Source organism: Salvelinus namaycush, chromosome 22 (genome assembly GCF_016432855.1).
Source record: "Salvelinus namaycush isolate Seneca chromosome 22, SaNama_1.0, whole genome shotgun sequence".
Classification (NCBI taxonomy): Eukaryota; Metazoa; Chordata; class Actinopteri; order Salmoniformes; family Salmonidae; genus Salvelinus; species Salvelinus namaycush.
Window position 1 is genome coordinate 459,162 of NC_052328.1, and position 20,762 is coordinate 479,923.

General features: G+C 44.7%; 1 protein-coding gene across 1 annotated transcript in view; it reads right to left on the bottom strand.

Annotated features, from left to right (window-relative positions):
* LOC120066968 (early nodulin-75-like) overlaps window positions 1–16,775 on the bottom strand; it is a 36,229-nt gene extending 19,454 nt beyond the window's left edge. Inside the window, exon 1 of the mRNA XM_039018306.1 lies at window positions 16,634–16,775. Coding sequence (XP_038874234.1) covers window positions 16,634–16,775 — 142 coding nt within the window. The remainder of the gene's footprint in view (window positions 1–16,633) is intronic.
* Window positions 16,776–20,762: the final 3,987 nt, after the last annotated feature.

Sequence of the window (20,762 nt, forward strand, 5' to 3'; positions counted from 1 at the left end):
AGTAATGTATTCTAAATGACTTGCCTGGTTAAATAAAGGCTAAATAAACATCTACTGTGGATAATGGAGTTGAAGTGATGCAGTATCTTTAGTTATAATCCGTTATAAAGGTGAGTTAACTTAATGAGTTGTCTCAACTTGACGTACTGATGGATTGCTACCACGCTGTTTCTGATACAGTTTTGAATATGTTTGATTTTTATTTATTTTATTTATTATAATCGCCATTATCTGACGCCAACGACGACAGCTAGTTTTTACTGGGGACCGACACATCGCCCAAAAGATATTACAGACAAAACACTTTGGAATTGACATACATTTTAAAAACATGGACGTCCAGTGTGTGTGTGTGTGTGTGTGTGTGTGTGTGTGTGTGTGTGTGTGTGTGTGTGTGTGTGTGTGTGTGTGTGTGTGTGTGTGTGTGTGTGTGTGTGTGTGTGTGTGTGTGTGTGTGTGTATCTGTCAATGTTTTGTCTCAAACATAATGTCTGTTAACAAGGCAAATACCCTCTCCTACACAGACCCAGCCTGACTAGATATGAGCCAGTAGATTTGAGTCAGTAGATATGAGCCAGTAGATATGAGTCAGTAGATATGAGCCAGTAGATATGAGTCAGTAGATATGAGTCAGTAGATATGAGTCAGTAGATATGAGACAGTAGATATGAGTCAGTAGATATGAGTCAGTAGATATGAGCCAGTAGATATGAGCCAGTCGATATGAGCCAGTAGATATGAGCCAGTAGATATGAGCCAGTAGATATGAGCCAGTAGATATGAGCCAGTACATTGAGCCAGTAGCTGAAACACAAAGTGTGCATACTAATTAGCATCATTTTCCCTTTGTACCCTGGTCTAAAGTAGTGAACTATATAGGTATAAGGTGCTCTTTGGGATAAATCCAGGGTGCTAGAGAGTTAACTGATGTGACCACTCCACCGGCTGTCCCAGGAGCTTCACACACAGTGCCGGCCGACTGGGTTTCATGTAGTGGGGCTGCCTTTGTGCCGACTCACTGCCCAACCCCGTCCCTTACCAGTAGCCTGGTCCCAGATCTGTCTGTTTGTGTGTTTCTGTCTGGATAACTCCTATGGTTATTGTCACGCCATGTACTACTGAGGATCCCGTGCAACCTGGGGCCTAACCCATGGGATCCTAACCCTAACCCTGTAACTAACCCTGTAACTAACCCTGTAACTTACCCTGTAACTAACCCTGTCCCTGACCCTGTAACTAACCCTGTAACTAACCCTGTCCCTGTTTGACCCCAGTATATGTCTGGTAACTAACCCTGTCCCTGTTTGACCCCAGTATATGTCTGGTAACTAACCCTGTCCCTGTTTGACCCCAGTATATGTCTGGTAACTAACCCTGTCCCGGTTGTTTGACCTGCAGGATCCAGTGCCACCTGGGAGGGCCTGATGGGACCCATGCTGCCAGCCCAGTTTGCCCGGATGACATCACTGTCAGCGCCAGGTGTTGCTCTCATGACTGGAGACTGGAGACCCCACTCAACATCAGGTTAGGCCCTGTCAATCAATCAATCAATCAATTCATCAGGTTGGATATGTCAGTCAATCCATCAATTCATCTATCAATTAATACACCGTTTCATGTTTTTGACCATATTGTAAATTCGTGTATTTATGAAAATAGTGTACCGTATAATACACACGTAGAGTCTCATTTTGTATTCATCAGACTGAATAGTTGGCGCTTGAAATAAGCATGGATTTAGTCCTACACTCTGTGAAGAATATATTTCATAACACAACCCTTGAATATCTCAAAATATGTCATCATTGTAAGAAACGTACCTCTTGTTACAGTAGGAGAACAGACCTACTGTACCGTGGGCTTCATATCATTGTAATAAACGTACCTCTTGTTACAGTAGGAGAACAGACCTTCATATCATTGTAATAAACGTACCTCTTGTTACAGTAGGAGAACAGTCCTTCATATCATTGTAATAAACGTTCCTCTTGTTACAGTAGGAGAACAGACCTTCATATCATTGTAATAAACGTTCCTCTTGTTACAGTAGGAGAACAGACCTTCATATCATTGTAATAAACGTTCCTCTTGTTACAGTAGGAGAACAGACCTTCATATCATTGTAATAAACGTTCCTCTTGTTACAGTAGGAGAACAGACCTTCATATCATTGTAATAAATGTACCTCTTGTTACAGTAGGAGAATAGACCTTCATATCATTGTAATAAACGTTCCTCTTGTTACAGTAGGAGAACAGCCCTTCATATCATTGTAATAAACGTTCCTCTTGTTACAGTAGGAGAACAGACCTTCATATCATTGTAATAAACGTTCCTCTTGTTACAGTAGGAGAACAGACCTTCATATCATTGTAATAAACGTTCCTCTTGTTACAGTAGGAGAACAGACCTTCATATCATTGTAATAAACGTTCCTCTTGTTACAGTAGGAGAACAGCCCTTCATATCATTGTAATAAACGTACCTCTTGTTACAGTAGGAGAACAGCCCTTCATATCATTGTAATAAACGTTCCTCTTGTTACAGTAGGAGAACAGACCTTCATATCATTGTAATAAACGTACCTCTTGTTACAGTAGGAGAACAGCCCTTCATATCATTGTAATAAACGTTCCTCTTGTTACAGTAGGAGAACAGACCTTCATATCATTGTAATAAACGTTCCTCTTGTTACAGTAGGAGAACAGCCCTTCATATCATTGTAATAAACGTTCCTCTTGTTACAATAGGAGAACAGACCTTCATATCATTGTAATAAACGTTCCTCTTGTTACAGTAGGAGAACAGCCCTTCATATCATTGTAATAAACGTACCTCTTGTTACAGTAGGAGAACAGCCCTTCATATCATTGTAATAAACGTTCCTCTTGTTACAGTAGGAGAACAGCCCTTCATATCATTGTAATAAACGTACCTCTTGTTACAGTAGGAGAACAGCCCTTCATATCATTGTAATAAACGTTCCTCTTGTTACAGTAGGAGAACAGACCTTCATATCATTGTAATAAACGTTCCTCTTGTTACAGTAGGAGAACAGCCCTTCATATCATTGTAATAAACGTACCTCTTGTTACAGTAGGAGAACAGCCCTTCATATCATTGTAATAAACGTACCTCTTGTTACAGTAGGAGAACAGACCTTCATATCATTGTAATAAACGTTCCTCTTGTTACAGTAGGAGAACAGACCTTCATATCATTGTAATAAACGTACCTCTTGTTACAGTAGGAGAACAGCCCTTCATATCATTGTAATAAACGTACCTCTTGTTACAGTAGGAGAACAGCCCTTCATATCATTGTAATAAACGTACCTCTTGTTACAGTAGGAGAACAGACCTTCATATCATTGTAATAAACGTACCTCTTGTTACAGTAGGAGAACAGACCTTCTGTACCGTGAGCTCCGTATCATTTATATCTTTGTTTCAGGGAGGTTGTCATCTCAACATCAAAATGCTTTTATCTTTCTTCATTCCTCATGTCTGGATAAAGGCTGAACCAATCTGTCCATCGTTGATTTAAAGTGTACCATGTAAAGAGATGAAATGTATCACTGTGATGTGACAGACAGCACCTCCTCCACTCCGGGGCGGCAGGTAGCCTAGTGGTTAGAGGTTTGGACTAGAAACCATCAGGTTGCCTAGTGGTTAGAGGTTTGGACTAGAAACCATCAGGTAGCCTAGTGGTTAGAGGTTTGGACTAGTAACCAGCAGGTTGCCTAGTGGTTAGAGGTTTGGACTAGTAACCAGCAGGTAGCCTAGTGGTTAGAGGTTTGGACTAGTAACCAGCAGGTTGCCTAGTGGTTAGAGGTTTGGACTAGTAACCAGCAGGTAGCCTAGTGGTTAGAGGTTTGGACTAGTAACCAGCAGGTTGCCTAGTGGTTAGAGGTTTGGACTAGTAACCAGCAGGTAGCCTAGTGGTTAGAGGTTTGGACTAGTAACCAGCAGGTAGCCTAGTGGTTAGAGGTTTGGACTAGTAACCAGCAGGTAGCCTAGTGGTTAGAGGTTTGGACTAGAAACCATCAGGTAGCCTAGTGGTTAGAGGTTTGGACTAGAAACCATCAGGTTGCCTAGTGGTTAGAGGTTTGGACTAGAAACCATCAGGTTGCCTAGTGGTTAGAGGTTTGGACTAGTAACCAGCAGGTAGCCTAGTGGTTAGAGGTTTGGACTAGTAACCAGCAGGTAGCCTAGTGGTTAGAGGTTTGGACTAGTAACCAGCAGGTAGCCTAGTGGTTAGAGGTTTGGACTAGTAACCAGCAGGTAGCCTAGTGGTTAGAGGTTTGGACTAGAAACCATCAGGTTGCCTAGTGGTTAGAGGTTTGGACTAGAAACCATCAGGTAGCCTAGTGGTTAGAGGTTTGGACTAGAAACCATCAGGTTGCCTAGTGGTTAGAGGTTTGGACTAGTAACCAGCAGGTAGCCTAGTGGTTAGAGGTTTGGACTAGTAACCAGCAGGTAGCCTAGTGGTTAGAGGTTTGGACTAGTAACCAGCAGGTAGCCTAGTGGTTAGAGGTTTGGACTAGTAACCAGCAGGTAGCCTAGTGGTTAGAGGTTTGGACTAGTAACCAGCAGGTAGCCTAGTGGTTAGAGGTTTGGACTAGTAACCAGCAGGTAGCCTAGTGGTTAGAGGTTTGGACTAGTAACCATCAGGTTGCCTAGTGGTTAGAGGTTTGGACTAGTAACCAGCAGGTAGCCTAGTGGTTAGAGGTTTGGACTAGTAACCAGCAGGTAGCCTAGTGGTTAGAGGTTTGGACTAGTAACCAGCAGGTAGCCTAGTGGTTAGAGGTTTGGACTAGAAACCATCAGGTTGCCTAGTGGTTAGAGGTTTGGACTAGTAACCAGCAGGTTGCCTAGTGGTTAGAGGTTTGGACTAGTAACCAGCAGGTTGCCTAGTGGTTAGAGGTTTGGACTAGTAACCAGCAGGTTGCCTAGTGGTTAGAGGTTTGGACTAGAAACCATCAGGTTGCCTAGTGGTTAGAGGTTTGGACTAGTAACCAGCAGGTAGCCTAGTGGTTAGAGGTTTGGACTAGTAACCAGCAGGTAGCCTAGTGGTTAGAGGTTTGGACTAGTAACCAGCAGGTAGCCTAGTGGTTAGAGGTTTGGACTAGAAACCATCAGGTTGCCTAGTGGTTAGAGGTTTGGACTAGTAACCAGCAGGTAGCCTAGTGGTTAGAGGTTTGGACTAGTAACCATCAGGTTGCCTAGTGGTTAGAGGTTTGGACTAGTAACCAGCAGGTAGCCTAGTGGTTAGAGGTTTGGACTAGAAACCATCAGGTTGCCTAGTGGTTAGAGGTTTGGACTAGTAACCAGCAGGTAGCCTAGTGGTTAGAGGTTTGGACTAGAAACCATCAGGTTGCCTAGTGGTTAGAGGTTTGGACTAGTAACCAGCAGGTTGCCTAGTGGTTAGAGGTTTGGACTAGTAACCAGCAGGTAGCCTAGTGGTTAGAGGTTTGGACTAGAAACCATCAGGTTGCCTAGTGGTTAGAGGTTTGGACTAGTAACCAGCAGGTTGCCTAGTGGTTAGAGGTTTGGACTAGTAACCAGCAGGTTGCCTAGTGGTTAGAGGTTTGGACTAGTAACCAGCAGGTTGCCTAGTGGTTAGAGGTTTGGACTAGAAACCATCAGGTTGCCTAGTGGTTAGAGGTTTGGACTAGTAACCAGCAGGTAGCCTAGTGGTTAGAGGTTTGGACTAGTAACCAGCAGGTAGCCTAGTGGTTAGAGATTTGGACTAGTAACCAGCAGGTAGCCTAGTGGTTAGAGGTTTGGACTAGAAACCATCAGGTTGCCTAGTGGTTAGAGGTTTGGACTAGTAACCAGCAGGTAGCCTAGTGGTTAGAGGTTTGGACTAGTAACCATCAGGTTGCCTAGTGGTTAGAGGTTTGGACTAGTAACCAGCAGGTAGCCTAGTGGTTAGAGGTTTGGACTAGAAACCATCAGGTTGCCTAGTGGTTAGAGGTTTGGACTAGTAACCAGCAGGTAGCCTAGTGGTTAGAGGTTTGGACTAGTAACCAGCAGGTAGCCTAGTGGTTAGAGGTTTGGACTAGAAACCAGCAGGTTGCCTAGTGGTTAGAGGTTTGGACTAGAAACCATCAGGTTGCCTAGTGGTTAGAGGTTTGGACTAGTAACCATCAGGTTGCCTAGTGGTTAGAGGTTTGGACTAGTAACCAGCAGGTAGCCTAGTGGTTAGAGGTTTGGACTAGTAACCAGCAGGTAGCCTAGTGGTTAGAGGTTTGGACTAGTAACCAGCAGGTAGCCTAGTGGTTAGAGGTTTGGACTAGTAACCAGCAGGTAGCCTAGTGGTTAGAGGTTTGGACTAGTAACCAGCAGGTAGCCTAGTGGTTAGAGGTTTGGACTAGTAACCAGCAGGTAGCCTAGTGGTTAGAGGTTTGGACTAGAAACCAGCAGGTTGCCTAGTGGTTAGAGGTTTGGACTAGAAACCAGCAGGTTGCCTAGTGGTTAGAGGTTTGGACTAGTAACCATCAGGTTGCCTAGTGGTTAGAGGTTTGGACTAGTAACCAGCAGGTAGCCTAGTGGTTAGAGGTTTGGACTAGTAACCAGCAGGTAGCCTAGTGGTTAGAGGTTTGGACTAGTAACCAGCAGGTAGCCTAGTGGTTAGAGGTTTGGACTAGTAACCAGCAGGTAGCCTAGTGGTTAGAGGTTTGGACTAGTAACCAGCAGGTAGCCTAGTGGTTAGAGGTTTGGACTAGTAACCAGCAGGTAGCCTAGTGGTTAGAGGTTTGGACTAGTAACCAGCAGGTTGCCTAGTGGTTAGAGGTTTGGACTAGTAACCATCAGGTAGCCTAGTGGTTAGAGGTTTGGACTAGTAACCAGCAGGTAGCCTAGTGGTTAGAGGTTTGGACTAGTAACCATCAGGTAGCCTAGTGGTTAGAGGTTTGGACTAGTAACCAGCAGGTAGCCTAGTGGTTAGAGGTTTGGACTAGTAACCAGCAGGTAGCCTAGTGGTTAGAGGTTTGGACTAGTAACCAGCAGGTTGCCTAGCGGTTAGAGGTTTGGACTAGTAACCAGCAGGTAGCCTAGTGTTTAGAGGTTTGGACTAGTAACCAGCAGGTTGCCTAGCGGTTAGAGGTTTGGACTAGTAACCATCAGGTAGCCTAGTGGTTAGAGGTTTGGACTAGTAACCAGCAGGTAGCCTAGTGGTTAGAGGTTTGGACTAGTAACCAGCAGGTTGCCTAGTGGTTAGAGGTTTGGACTAGTAACCAGCAGGTAGCCTAGTGGTTAGAGGTTTGGACTAGTAACCAGCAGGTAGCCTAGTGGTTAGAGGTTTGGACTAGTAACCAGCAGGTAGCCTAGTGGTTAGAGGTTTGGACTAGTAACCAGCAGGTAGCCTAGTGGTTAGAGGTTTGGACTAGTAACCAGCAGGTAGCCTAGTGGTTAGAGGTTTGGACTAGTAACCAGCAGGTAGCCTAGTGGTTAGAGGTTTGAACTAGTAACCAGCAGGTAGCCTAGTGGTTAGAGGTTTGGACTAGTAACCAGCAGGTAGCCTAGTGGTTAGAGGTTTGGACTAGTAACCAGCAGGTAGCCTAGTGGTTAGAGGTTTGGACTAGTAACCAGCAGGTTGCCTAGTGGTTAGAGGTTTGGACTAGTAACCAGCAGGTTGCCTAGTGGTTAGAGGTTTGGACTAGTAACCAGCAGGTAGCCTAGTGGTTAGAGGTTTGGACTAGTAACCAGCAGGTAGCCTAGTGGTTAGAGGTTTGGACTAGTAACCAGCAGGTTGCCTAGTGGTTAGAGGTTTGGACTAGTAACCAGCAGGTTGCCTAGTGGTTAGAGGTTTGGACTAGTAACCAGCAGGTAGCCTAGTGGTTAGAGGTTTGGACTAGTAACCAGCAGGTTGCCTAGTGGTTAGAGGTTTGGACTAGTAACCAGCAGGTAGCCTAGTGGTTAGAGGTTTGGACTAGTAACCAGCAGGTAGCCTAGTGGTTAGAGGTTTGGACTAGTAACCAGCAGGTTGCCTAGTGGTTAGAGGTTTGGACTAATAACCAAAAGGTTGCTAGATCGAATCGCAGAGCTGACGAGGTAAAAATCTGTCGTTCTGCCCCTGAACAAGGCAGGTTAACTCACTGTTCCCCTGAACAAGGCAGGTTAACTCACTGTTCCCCTGAACAAGGCAGGTTAACTCACTGTTCCTAGGCCGTCATTGAAAATAAGAATTTGTTCTTAACTGCCTTGCCTAGTTAAATAAAGGTAAAATAAAAATAATAATAAATTGACACATCTCTGTGTTGTGACAGACAGCACCTCCTTCAGGCCACTCTCAGCCAAATAAATACATCTCCTATGAGTACTATAGAAACAGGTTGTGTGTGTGTGTGCGTGTGTGTCTCAGACTAGTAAGGTATCAGATCATCTCAGTATACATTATTACATCTGTTTGTTCATCATCTACAATCCTTGAGTGCAACATTTTAACATTTTAACATGTTTGAGCAAGTGGAAAGTGCTGTAAAACACATTTTATTTTCCATACACACACAAACACACACTAACACACACACACACACACACACACACTAACACACACAACAACTCCCAGTTCACGGAAGGAAGGAAGGACTCATGGAAGCATATTTTGGTGCCAATAGCTTTAATATTTCCCAGGCTTCCTCTTGTCATCTCTCTTCATCTTGATGTCAGCTTCACTTGACTGCCTTCTGAAGGCCACAAGAGAATTACCAGTCACCAGACGGGAAACTAGGAAACTGCCTTCTGAAAGCCACAGGAGAATTACCAGTCACCAGACGGGAAACTAGGAAACTGCCTTCTGAAAGCCACAGGAGAATTACCAGTCTCAGACGGGAAACTAGGAAACTGCCTTCTGAAAGCCACAGGAGAATTACCAGTCTCAGACGGGAAACTAGGAAACTGCCTTCTGAAAGCCATAGGAGAAGTACCAGTCTCAGACAGGAAACTAGGAAACTGCCTTCTGAAAGCCACAGGAGAATTACCAGTCACCAGACGGGAAACTAGGAAACTGCCTTCTGAAAGCCATAGGAGAAGTACCAGTCTCAGACAGGAAACTAGGAAACTGCCTTCTGAAAGCCACAGGAGAATTACCAGTCACCAGACGGGAAACTAGGAAACTGCCTTCTGAAAGCCATAGGAGAAGTACCAGTCTCAGACAGGAAACTAGGAAACTGTCTTCTGAAAGCCACAGGAGAATTACCAGTCACCAGACAGGAAACTAGGAAACTGCCTTCTGAAAGCCACAGGAGAATTACCAGTCACCAGACGGGAAACTAGGAAACTGCCTTCTGAAAGCCACAGGAGAATTACCAGTCACCAGACGGGAAACTAGGAAACTGCCTTCTGAAAGCCACAGGAGAATTACCAGTCACCAGACGGGAAACTAGGAAACTGCCTTCTGAAAGCCACAGGAGAATTACCAGTCTCAGACGGGAAACTAGGAAACTGCCTTCTGAAAGCCACAGGAGAATTACCAGTCTCAGACGGGAAACTAGGAAACTGCCTTCTGAAGGCCACAGGATAATTACCAGTCTCAGACGAGAAACTAGGAAACTGCCTTCTGAAGGCCAGGAGAATTACCAGTCTCAGACGGGAAACTAGGAAACTGCCTTCTGAAAGCCACCGGAGAATTACTAGTCTCAGACGGGAAACTAGGAAACTGCCTTCTGAAAGCCACAGGAGAATTACCAGTCACCAGACGGGAAACTAGGAAACTGCCTTCTGAAAGCCACAGGAGAATTACTAGTCTCAGACGGGAAACTAGGAAACTGCCTTCTGAAAGCCACAGGAGAATTACCAGTCACCAGACGGGAAACTAGGAAACTGCCTTCTGAAGGCCACAGGAGAATTACCAGTCTCAGACGGGAAACTAGGAAACTGCCTTCTGAAAGCCACAGGAGAATTACTAGTCTCAGACGGGAAACTAGGAAACTGCCTTCTGAAGGCCAGGAGAATTACCAGTATCAGACGGGAAACTAGGAAACTGCCTTCTGAAGGCCAGGAGAATTACCAGTCTCAGACGAGAAACTAGGAAACTGCCTTCTGAAGGCCAGGAGAATTACCAGTCTCAGACGAGAAACTAGGAAACTGCCTTCTGAAGGCCAGGAGAATTACCAGTATCAGACGGGAAACTAGGAAACTGCCTTCTGAAGGCCACAGGAGAATTACCAGTCTCAGACAGGAAACTAGGAAACTGCCTTCTGAAAGCCACAGGAGAATTACCAGTCTCAGACGGGAAACTAGGAAACTGCCTTCTGAAGGCCACAGGAGAATTACCAGTCACCAGACGGGAAACTAGGAAACTGCCTTCTGAAAGCCACAGGAGAATTACCAGTCACCAGACGGGAAACTAGGAAACTGCCTTCTGAAAGCCACAGGAGAATTACCAGTCACCAGACGGGACACTAGGAAACTGCCTTCTGAAGGCCACAGGAGAATTACCAGTCACCAGACGGGAAACTAGGGCTTTGTTTCCTACCAAGCTGAGATGAGGGAGCGTTTGTGTTTTTGAAGAGATCCTAACAGTATACACTCTTTCTATGACACTGACTGACCAGGTGAATCCAGGTGAACGCTATCATACCTTAGTGATGTCACTTATTGATGTCAAATCCACTTCCAATCAGTGTAGATGAAGGGAGAGGAGACAGGTTAAAGAAGGATTTTTACACCTTGAGACAATTGAGACATGTATTGTGTATGTGTGTGCTAATCAGCGGGTGAACGGGCAAGAACAAATATTTAAGTGCCTTTGAATGGGGTATGGTAGTAGGTTCCAGGCGCACCGGGTTTGAGTCACAGGAGGTTGGTGGAACCTTAATTGGGGAGGACGGGCTCATGCTAATGGCTGGAGCGGAGTTGTTGGAATGATATCCAACACATGGTTTCTATAGTTACTATGTGTTTGAGGCCATTCCATTTTAACCGTTCTGTTATTCGGAGCCGTCCTCCCTTCAGCAGCCTCCGCTGGTTTGAGTGTGTCAAGAACTACAACGCTGCTGAGTTTTTCACACTCAAAAGACATGCCGCCACCCAAAGGACACTAGGGTGTCTGTAGTCTCTACCCGCCTCTACCAGGCGGTGTCAGAGGAAGGCCCTAAAAGACTCCAGCCACCCTAGTCATAGACTTTTCTCTCTGCTACCGCACGGCAAGCAGTACCGGAGCACCAAGTCTAGGTCCAAGAGGCTCCTTAACAGCTTCTACCCCCAAGCCATAAGGCTCCTGAACATATAATCAAATGGCTACCCAGACTATCTGTATTGCCCCTCTCTTTTACACCGCTGCTACTCTCTGTTGTTATCATCTCTGCATAGTCACTAGGCAGGGTAGCCTAGTGGTTAGCGCGTTGGATTAGTAACCGAAAGGTTGCAAGTTCGAATCCCCGAGCTGACAAGGTACAGATCTGTCGTTCTGCCCCTGAACAAGGCAGTTAACCCACTGTTCCTAGGCCGTCATTGAAAATAAGAATTTGTTCTTAACTGACTTGCCTACTTAAATAAAGGTTAAAAAAATTAATTGAAAAATAACTCAACCTACATGTACATATTACCTCAATTACCTCGACTAACCGGTGCCCCAGCACATTGACTCTGTACCGGTGCCCCAGCACATTGACTCTGTACCGGTGCCCCAGCACATTGACTCTGTACCGGTGCCCCAGCACATTGACTCTGTACCGGTGCCCCAGCACATTGACTCTGTACCGGTGCCCCAGCACATTGACTCTGTACCGGTACCCCCACACATTGACTCTGTACCGGTACCCCAGCACATTGACTCTGTACCGGTGCCCCAGCACATTGACTCTGTACCGGTGCCCCAGCACATTGACTCTGTACCGGTACCCCCACACATTGACTCTGTACCGGTACCCCAGCACATTGACTCTGTACCGGTGCCCCGGCACATTGACTCTGTACCGGTGCCCCGGCACATTGAATCTGTACCGGTGCCCCGGCACATTGACTCTGTACCGGTACCCCGGCACATTGACTCTGTACCGGTACCCCGGCACATTGACTCTGTACCGGTGCCCCGGCACATTGACTCTGTACCGGTGCCCCGGCACATTGACTCTGTACCGGTGCCCCGGCACATTGACTCTGTACCGGTGCCCCTGCACATTGACTCTGTACCGGTGCCCCGGCACATTGACTCTGTACCGGTGCCCCGGCACATTGAATCTGTACCGGTACCCCGGCACATTGACTCTGTACCGGTACCCCGGCACATTGACTCTGTACCGGTGCCCCGGCACATTGACTCTGTACCGGTGCCCCGGCACATTGAATCTGTACCGGTACCCCGGCACATTGACTCTGTACCGGTACCCCGGCACATTGACTCTGTACCGGTACCCCGGCACATTGACTCTGTACCGGTGCCCCGGCACATTGACTCTGTACCGGTGCCCCGGCACATTGACTCTGTACCGGTACCCCTGCACATTGACTCTGTACCGGTACCCCGGCACATTGACTCTGTACCGGTACCCCGGCACATTGACTCTGTACCGGTGCCCCGGCACATTGACTCTGTACCGGTGCCCCGGCACATTGACTCTGTACCGGTGCCCCGGCACATTGACTCTGTACCGGTGCCCCGGCACATTGACTCTGTACCGGTACCCCGGCACATTGACTCTGTACCGGTGCCCCGGCACATTGACTCTGTACCGGTGCCCCGGCACATTGACTCTGTACCGGTGCCCCGGCACATTGACTCTGTACCGGTACCCCGGCACATTGACTCTGTACCGGTGCCCCGGCACATTGACTCTGTACCGGTGCCCCAGCACATTGACTCTGTACCGGTGCCCCGGCACATTGACTCTGTACCGGTGCCCCAGCACATTGACTCTGTACCGGTACCCCCCCTGTATATAATCTCGCTACTGTTATTTTACTGCTGCTCTTTAATGACTTGTTACTTATTTCTAATTATTTTTTTACTGCGTTGTTGGTTAGGGGCTCGTAAGTAAGCATTTCACTTTAAGGTATTCGCATGTGACTAATAACATTTGATTTGATTTGACCCAGCCAACTTGACACAACTGAGGGAAGCATCACGGGCCAACGTCCCTGTGGAATGCTTTGGAGAGTCTTGTAGAGTCCATGAGCCGATGAATTCAAGCTGTTCTGAAGGCAAAAGGGGGTGTAACTCAGTATTAGGAAGGTGTTCCTAATGTTTTGTCCACTCAGTGTATACCTCTATGCTCTTACCATGGACATCCTTATGTTGCATATCTCTATGCTCGTACTATAGATCACTCTAAGCTGCATATTTCTATGCTCGTACTATAGATCACTCTAAGCTGCATATTTCCATGCTCATACTATAGATCACTCTAAGCTGCATATTTCTATGCTCGTACTATAGATAACTCTAAGCTGCATATTTCTATGCTCGTACTATAGATAACTCTAAGCTGCATATTTCTATGCTCATACTATAGATAACTCTAAGCTGCATATTTCCATGCTCATACTATAGATCACTCTAAGCTGCATATTTCTATGCTCGTACTATAGATCACTCTAAGCTAAATATTTCTATGCTCGTACTATAGATAACTCTAAGCTGCATATTTCTATGCTCATACTATAGATAACTCTAAGCTGCATATTTCTATGCTCGTACTATAGATAACTCTAAGCTGCATATTTATATGCTCGTACTATAGATAACTCTAAGCTGCATATTTCTATGCTTGTACTATAGATAACTCTAAGCTGCATATTTCTATGCTTGTACTATAGATCACTCTAAGCTGCATATTTATATGCTCGTACTATAGATCACTCTAAGCTGCATATTTCTATGCTTGTACTATAGATAACTCTAAGCTGCATATTTCTATGCTCGTACTATAGATCACTCTAAGCTGCATATTTCTATGCTTGTACTATAGATCACTCTAAGCTGCATATTTCTATGCTTGTACTATAGATCACTCTAAGCTGCATATTTATATGCTCGTACTATAGATCACTCTAAGCTGCATATTTCTATGCTCGTACTATAGATCACTCTAAGCTGCATATTTCTATGCTCGTACTATAGATATCTCTTGTGGTGGACAAACTTCACACACCAGTCAGAGTTATACTACATCTTTAATAATAAGAGCTTTGCAATAGCAATGACGTTCAACGATGCACCATTTCTAATGATCCCTTGAGAGTGACAACACAAAAGTACAAAGATCTTTTATAACCAAGATACACCCCGTTCAACCCACAACAGATACATAGAATGCGTCACAAGGTGAGACTTTTTAAATGAGAAAGGAGTATCCCGTAGCCAGATAGCATTCGCTATAAATTATCGTTCAGTTTGGTCCCTAAGACGAGATTCCCATCTCGTTCCTGTTACTCCGAGCACAAAAACACCAACTCGACCAACGGCATAAATCAATTGTCAACTCCAGACACTTCCGCACACATCACCCAAGGCCAAAGGAGGAAGTGACTGGCGCACAGACATTGTGGAAACCAGTAATTGGTTCCCCATTAATCACACCATCCCTTCACATGGTTTAACAGATACATTCACACAGGAAGACAATGTTCCCTCCTGTCCTCTTCCCTTTCTGATATTCTGCATAGCACCAGAGACATGTGAAAGACGAGCCTGACCTCTGCCCTCTCTGGGCCCCAGGTGACTGAGCCCCAGGTGACTGAGCCCCAGCTGAGGGAGGAAGTACAACTGCCAACACCAGAGTCCAAAGGGATACATCCTAATAACATGTATATATCACATAAGCATATTATGCTGATAAGACATCTTAATTAGCTATGTTACCCAACTAATTCTGATTCATCCACCTCACACTAAACTGCATATTGCTATGCTCGTTCTATAGATCACTCTAAACTGCATATTTCTATGCTCGTTCTATAGATCACTCTAAACTGCATATTTCTATGCTCGTTCTATAGATCACTCTAAGCTGCATATTAATTTGTTAGTCTCATTCCTTACTATGTTTAGTGTTTAGTAAATATTGACACAACTGGAACATGGGTAGTGGTAGAATCCAATTTGTTCACCTTTTAGGCTACCCATTGTGTATTTTCCTTCATTATAGCTCTGTGTGTGTGTGTGTGTGTGTGTGTGTGTGTGTGTGTGTGTGTGTGTGTGTGTGTGTGTGTGTGTGTGTGTGTGTGTGTGTGTGTGTGTGTGTGTGTGTGTGTGTGTGTACATGTGCGTTTGCGTGTGTGTGTGTGTGTGTGTGCGCGTGACTCCTAATTAGACTGCAGAGAACTGGTATTGATTTTGCTATTGTGCCCCATCAATATTCACACCGCCATCAGGCTGCAATAAATATCCCTGATTTGTTATGTTCCAGCTGCAATACATTCAATAACATATCTGTGTAAGATATTACCACCAGTTCAACATTACCTCTGTTGTCCCTGAAGAGGAGAGAAGAGCTATACCTGAAAGGAATGTAGACGATACTAACACCAGTTTAACATTACCTCTGTATCCCTGAAAGGAATGTAGAAGATATTAACACCAGTTCAACATTACCTCTGTATCCCTGAAAGGAATGTGGACGATACTAACACCAGTTCAACATTACCTCTGTATCCCTGAAAGGAATGTAGAAGATATTAACACCAGTTCAACATTACCTCTGTATCCCTGAAAGGAATGTAGAGGATACTAACACCAGTTCAACATTACCTCTGTATCCCTGAAAGGAATGTAGAAGATATTAACACCAGTTCAACATTACCTCTGTATCCCTGAAAGGAATGTAGAAGATATTAACACCAGTTTAACATTACCTCTGTATACCTGATAGGAATGTAGAAGATATTAACACCAGTTCAACATTACCTCTGTATACCTGATAGGAATGTAGAAGATATTAACACCAGTTCAACATTACCTCTGTATCCCTGAAAGGAATGTAGACGATATTAACACCAGTTCAACATTACCTCTGTATCCCTGAAAGGAATGTAGAAGATATTAACACCAGTTCAACATTACCTCTGTATCCCTGAAAGGAATGTGGAAGATATTAACACCAGTTTAACATTGTACTCTACCGCAGAGGCAGTAAAGCTTTTGTTGGTATTAAAAAGTTACAGCTACAGTTATTTCAGAGGCACTTGACCTGACAGTTTTCACTGGTATTCTTCTGCTATTTAATAGACATATACTCCTATAATTGGTTACTAACTTGGTACCAAACTCAGCCTGGTTGTGCATTTTGTAATGAATCCCCAAAAGATGAAGAAGTCATTTGTATAATTGCTACATTTTCCACCTGGTAATTTTCCACAAGATAAAAATGCTACCATTATTTCAACAAAGAGAGAGTGTGTGCATGTGTGTGTGTGTCTCTGTGTGTGTGTCTCTGTGTGTGTGTGTGTGTGTGTGTGTGTGTGTGTGTGTGTGTGTGTGTGTGTGTGTGTGTGTGTGTGTGTGTGTGTGTCTGTGTGTGTGTGTGTGTGTGTGTGTGTGTGTGTGTGTGTGTGTGTGTGTGTGTGTGTGTGTGTGTGTTAGCATGGAACCTGGAGGGTTTAAAATGAAAGCTTTGACACAGACAGTAATGTAAAACATTTGAGTGTTTCATTGAATTTGATTAATCTTTGGCCGCTACTCCACTAACTGTTGTCTCCATTCATCATCATCATCACCATCCCCATCATCACCCAGTACGTGTGTCCGTCTGTCTGCTTGATCTTCTTGTGTTCTCCACTACTCTCAACCTCCGGCTGTAAAGACCTGCCTGGGAGGACAGGACAAGTCATCCTCAACTAGATTGATGTGATGTACCTCAGCTAAGCGCTGCCCCGGCACATTGACTCTGTACCCCCCCCTGTATATATTGTTCTTATTTACTGCTCCTCTTTATTTACTTGTTACTTTTATCTCTTATTCTTATCCGTATTTCTTTTTAACTGCGCTGTCGGTTAGGGGCTCGTAAGTCGGCATTTCACTGTAAGGTCTACACCTGTTGTATTCGGCACATGTGACAAATAACATTTGATTTGATGTGGCTCCTGAACATATACTTTGAGGTGATTACTCAGCTGCCTAATTCCATTAAGATAGATTTGCAATTTTATCATCATATTATACCAACAACAACATCAACAACAACAAATCCAGTCCACAAGCTAATTTAGCTGTCTCTCTTTACTCTGCAGATAAGCGGTTGTCCAGGAGAAGAGCGTCGTGTGCTGCGACGTTGGTGCTGCATACAGAGCAGAAGACAACCCAGGAGAAACATACAGAGGTAGGTGGTCACGTGTGACCTCAAACAGCGCCCTATTCCCTATGTAGTGCACTACTTTTTACCAGAGCACTATGGGCACTGGTCAAAAGTAGGGCACTATATAGGGAAATAAGGGGTTTCATTTAGGACGTACAATGTTCATTAACTTACACTGAAGCTGTGGCATAACTACATCAACCAAACCTGGGCCGTATCCAACCACACCAGCTGAAATCAAGGTTTTAGTCCTGTCGTAGTGAGACGTGACAAATGGATCCGGTGGAACAGAGGAAGAGTTTTACTTTGATAATCGATGTCAGATGATGAACAGTGGTATAAAGTACTTTAGTAAAAAATATTTGAAAGTACTACTTAATTAGTTTTTGGGGGTATCTGGTACTTTACAATTTATATTTTTGACAACTTTTATTTTTACCTCGCTACATTCATAAAGAAAATAATGTATTTTTTACTCCATACATTTTCCCTGACACCCAAAAGTACTCGTTACATTTTGAATCCTTAGCAGGACAAGAAAAATTGTCTAATTCACGCACTTATCAAGAGAACATCCCTGGTCGTCCCTACTGCCTCTGATCTGGAGGACTCACTAAACAGAGAACATCCCTGGTCGTCCCCTGCCTCTGATCTGGTAGACTCACTAAAACAGAGAATATCCCTGGTCATCCCTACTGCCTCTGATCTGGTAGACTCACTAAACAGAGAACATCCCTGGTCGTCCCTACAGCCTCTGATCTGGTAGACTCACTAAACAGAGAACATCCCTGGTCGTCCCTACTGCCTCTGATCTGGCAGACTCACTAAACAGAGAACATCCCTGGTCGTCCCTACAGCCTCTGATCTGGTGGACTCACTAAACAGAGAACATCGCTGGTCATCCCTACTGCCTCTGATCTGGTGGACTCACTAAACAGAGAACATCCCTGATCATCCCCACTGCCTCTGATCTGGTGGACTCACTAAACAGAGAACATCCCTGGTCGTCCCTACTGCCTCTGATCTGGTGGACTCACTAAACAGAGAACATCCCTAGTCGTCCCTACTGCCTCTGATCTGGTGGACTCACTAAACAGAGAACATCCCTGGTCGTCCCTACTGCCTCTGATCTGGTGGACTCACTAAACAGAGAACATCCCTGGTCGTCCCTACTGCCTCTGATCTGGTGGACTCACTAAACAGAGAACATCCCTGGTTGTCCCTACTGCCTCTGATCTGGTGTACTCACTAAACACACATGCTTCCTTTGTAAATGATGTCTGAGTGTTGGAGCGTGCCCCTGGCTATCCGTAAATTAAACAAAACAAGAAAATGGTGCCGTCTGGTTTGCTAAATATAAGGAATTTGAAATGATTTATACTTTTACCTTTCATACTTAAGTATATTTTAGAAATTACATTTACTTTTAAGTATATTTAAAACCAAATACTTTTAGACTTTTACTCATGTAGTATTTTACCGGGTGACTTTCACTTTTACTTGAGTCATTTTCTATTAAGGTATCTTTACTTTTACTCAAGTATGACAGTTGGGTACTTTTTTCCACCGCTGATAATGAGAAGTCTCTGCTCACAGCTGAGTAGCTGATTTGCTTCTGGCTGCTGAGATAAGAGGTTGGTTCTTCCTGATTGGAGAGATTTTGGTTCATGCTGCTTTGTTCACTCTACCTACCAGCATAAAACTTCTTCCTGCTCGCCAAATTAGATGTTGCAAAGGGCACCAGGACAGAGTCGGTAACATTTAGGGTCCAAATAGCACTGCTTCATCTTGGCTCTGATAGGAAGAGAGGTCAATTTAATTCCTCCACTGGTAATTGTTTGCAAAACCCTCCCAGCTGTATTAATTAGTGGAACTCCCCCAGAAGGAGAGGATGTGTAAATCATTAAAAGGAGGATGAATGCTGTGGGGCGGTCCGTCTACAGACTCGCCTGCTGCTGTTCTCTGCACACCAGCCTCTTTATTGGTTCCAAATGGCTCCCTAGTCCCTTTATAGTGCACTTCTTTTGACCTGGGCTCTGATCAAAAGTAGTGCACTACATAGGGGGAATAGGGTGCCATTTGTGACCAATCGTCTCCCCCTCTGTGAAGGGGTTCAGTAATCTAAGTGGTTGGTCATGCGTTGCCTTAGTAATTGAATGGCTCTGGCTGTATCTGTGACGGTGTTGTGGACATTACAAGGGTAAAGCATTTGTCACACCTTAATCAACACTCCTTATTTCAGTATTAACCCAGGATTAAAAAAAACAAATTGAAGTGAAATTAATTGAACGTTCATTTTCCTCCACTAGATCTCAGTATGAATAAACAAAAATGGATGTTTAAAGACACACTGGGTTATAAACTAGAAAGGCGTTTGCATGCTTTAAATCGCCCATAACATGTTCCTTCCAGCGCTGAAGTTTTACTATTCAGCTCGTGTTGATTTCTCCATGTTGTTGACATTGTTGTCATACTACATTGCTGCAAAGTATGCAATTCACTTTTTTAATGAGATTTTCGAAAACACTTAATCTCCTCCAAAATCGGGAATAGGGTGCCATTTGGGATGTAGGCCTCTATATCTACACGCTGAAGTCAGACCAATTTGATTTCAGGTTATTCTGTTATTCCAACATCTCCATTTTGGATGCACAGATAGCAGACAGAGTATAGACAGATAGCAGACAGAGACAGAGACAGATAGCAGACAGAGACAGAGACAGAGACAGAGACAGATAGCAGACAGAGACAGAGACAGAGACAGCGACAGATACCAGACAGAGACAGATACCAGACAGAGAGAGAGACAGGCAGCAGACAGAGAGAGAGACAGATAGCAGACAGAGACAGATAGCAGACAGAGAGAGAGACAGGTAGCAGACAGAAAGAGAGACAGATACCAGACAGAGACAGATAGCAGACAGAGAGAGAGACAGGTAGCAGACAGAGAGAGACAGATAGCAGACAGAGATAGAGACAGGTAGCAGACAGAGTGAGAGACAGATAGCAGACAGAGACAGGTAGCAGACAGAGAGAGAGACAGGTAGCAGACAGAAAGAGAGACAGATAGCAGACAGAGATATAGACAGGTAGCAGACAGAGATATAGACAGAGAGCAGACAGAGGCAGATACCAGACAGAGACAGAGGCAGATACCAGACAGAGACAGAGACAGATACCAGACAGAGACAGAGACAGATACCAGACAGAGACAGAGACAGAGACAGATACCAGACAGAGACAGATACCAGACAGAGACAGAGACAGATAGCAGACAGAGACAGATAGCAGACAGAGACAGATAGCAGACAGAGACAGATAGCAGACAGAGACAGATAGCAGATAGAGACAGATACCAGACAGAGACAGAGACAGATACCAGACAGAGACAGAGGCACATCAAGCCACACCTCTCTGTACTGAGCTGACCTGGTAACACATTAAGCCACACCTCTCTGTACTGAGCTGACCTGGTAACACATCAAGCCACACCTCTCTGTACTGAGCTGCCCTGGTAACACAT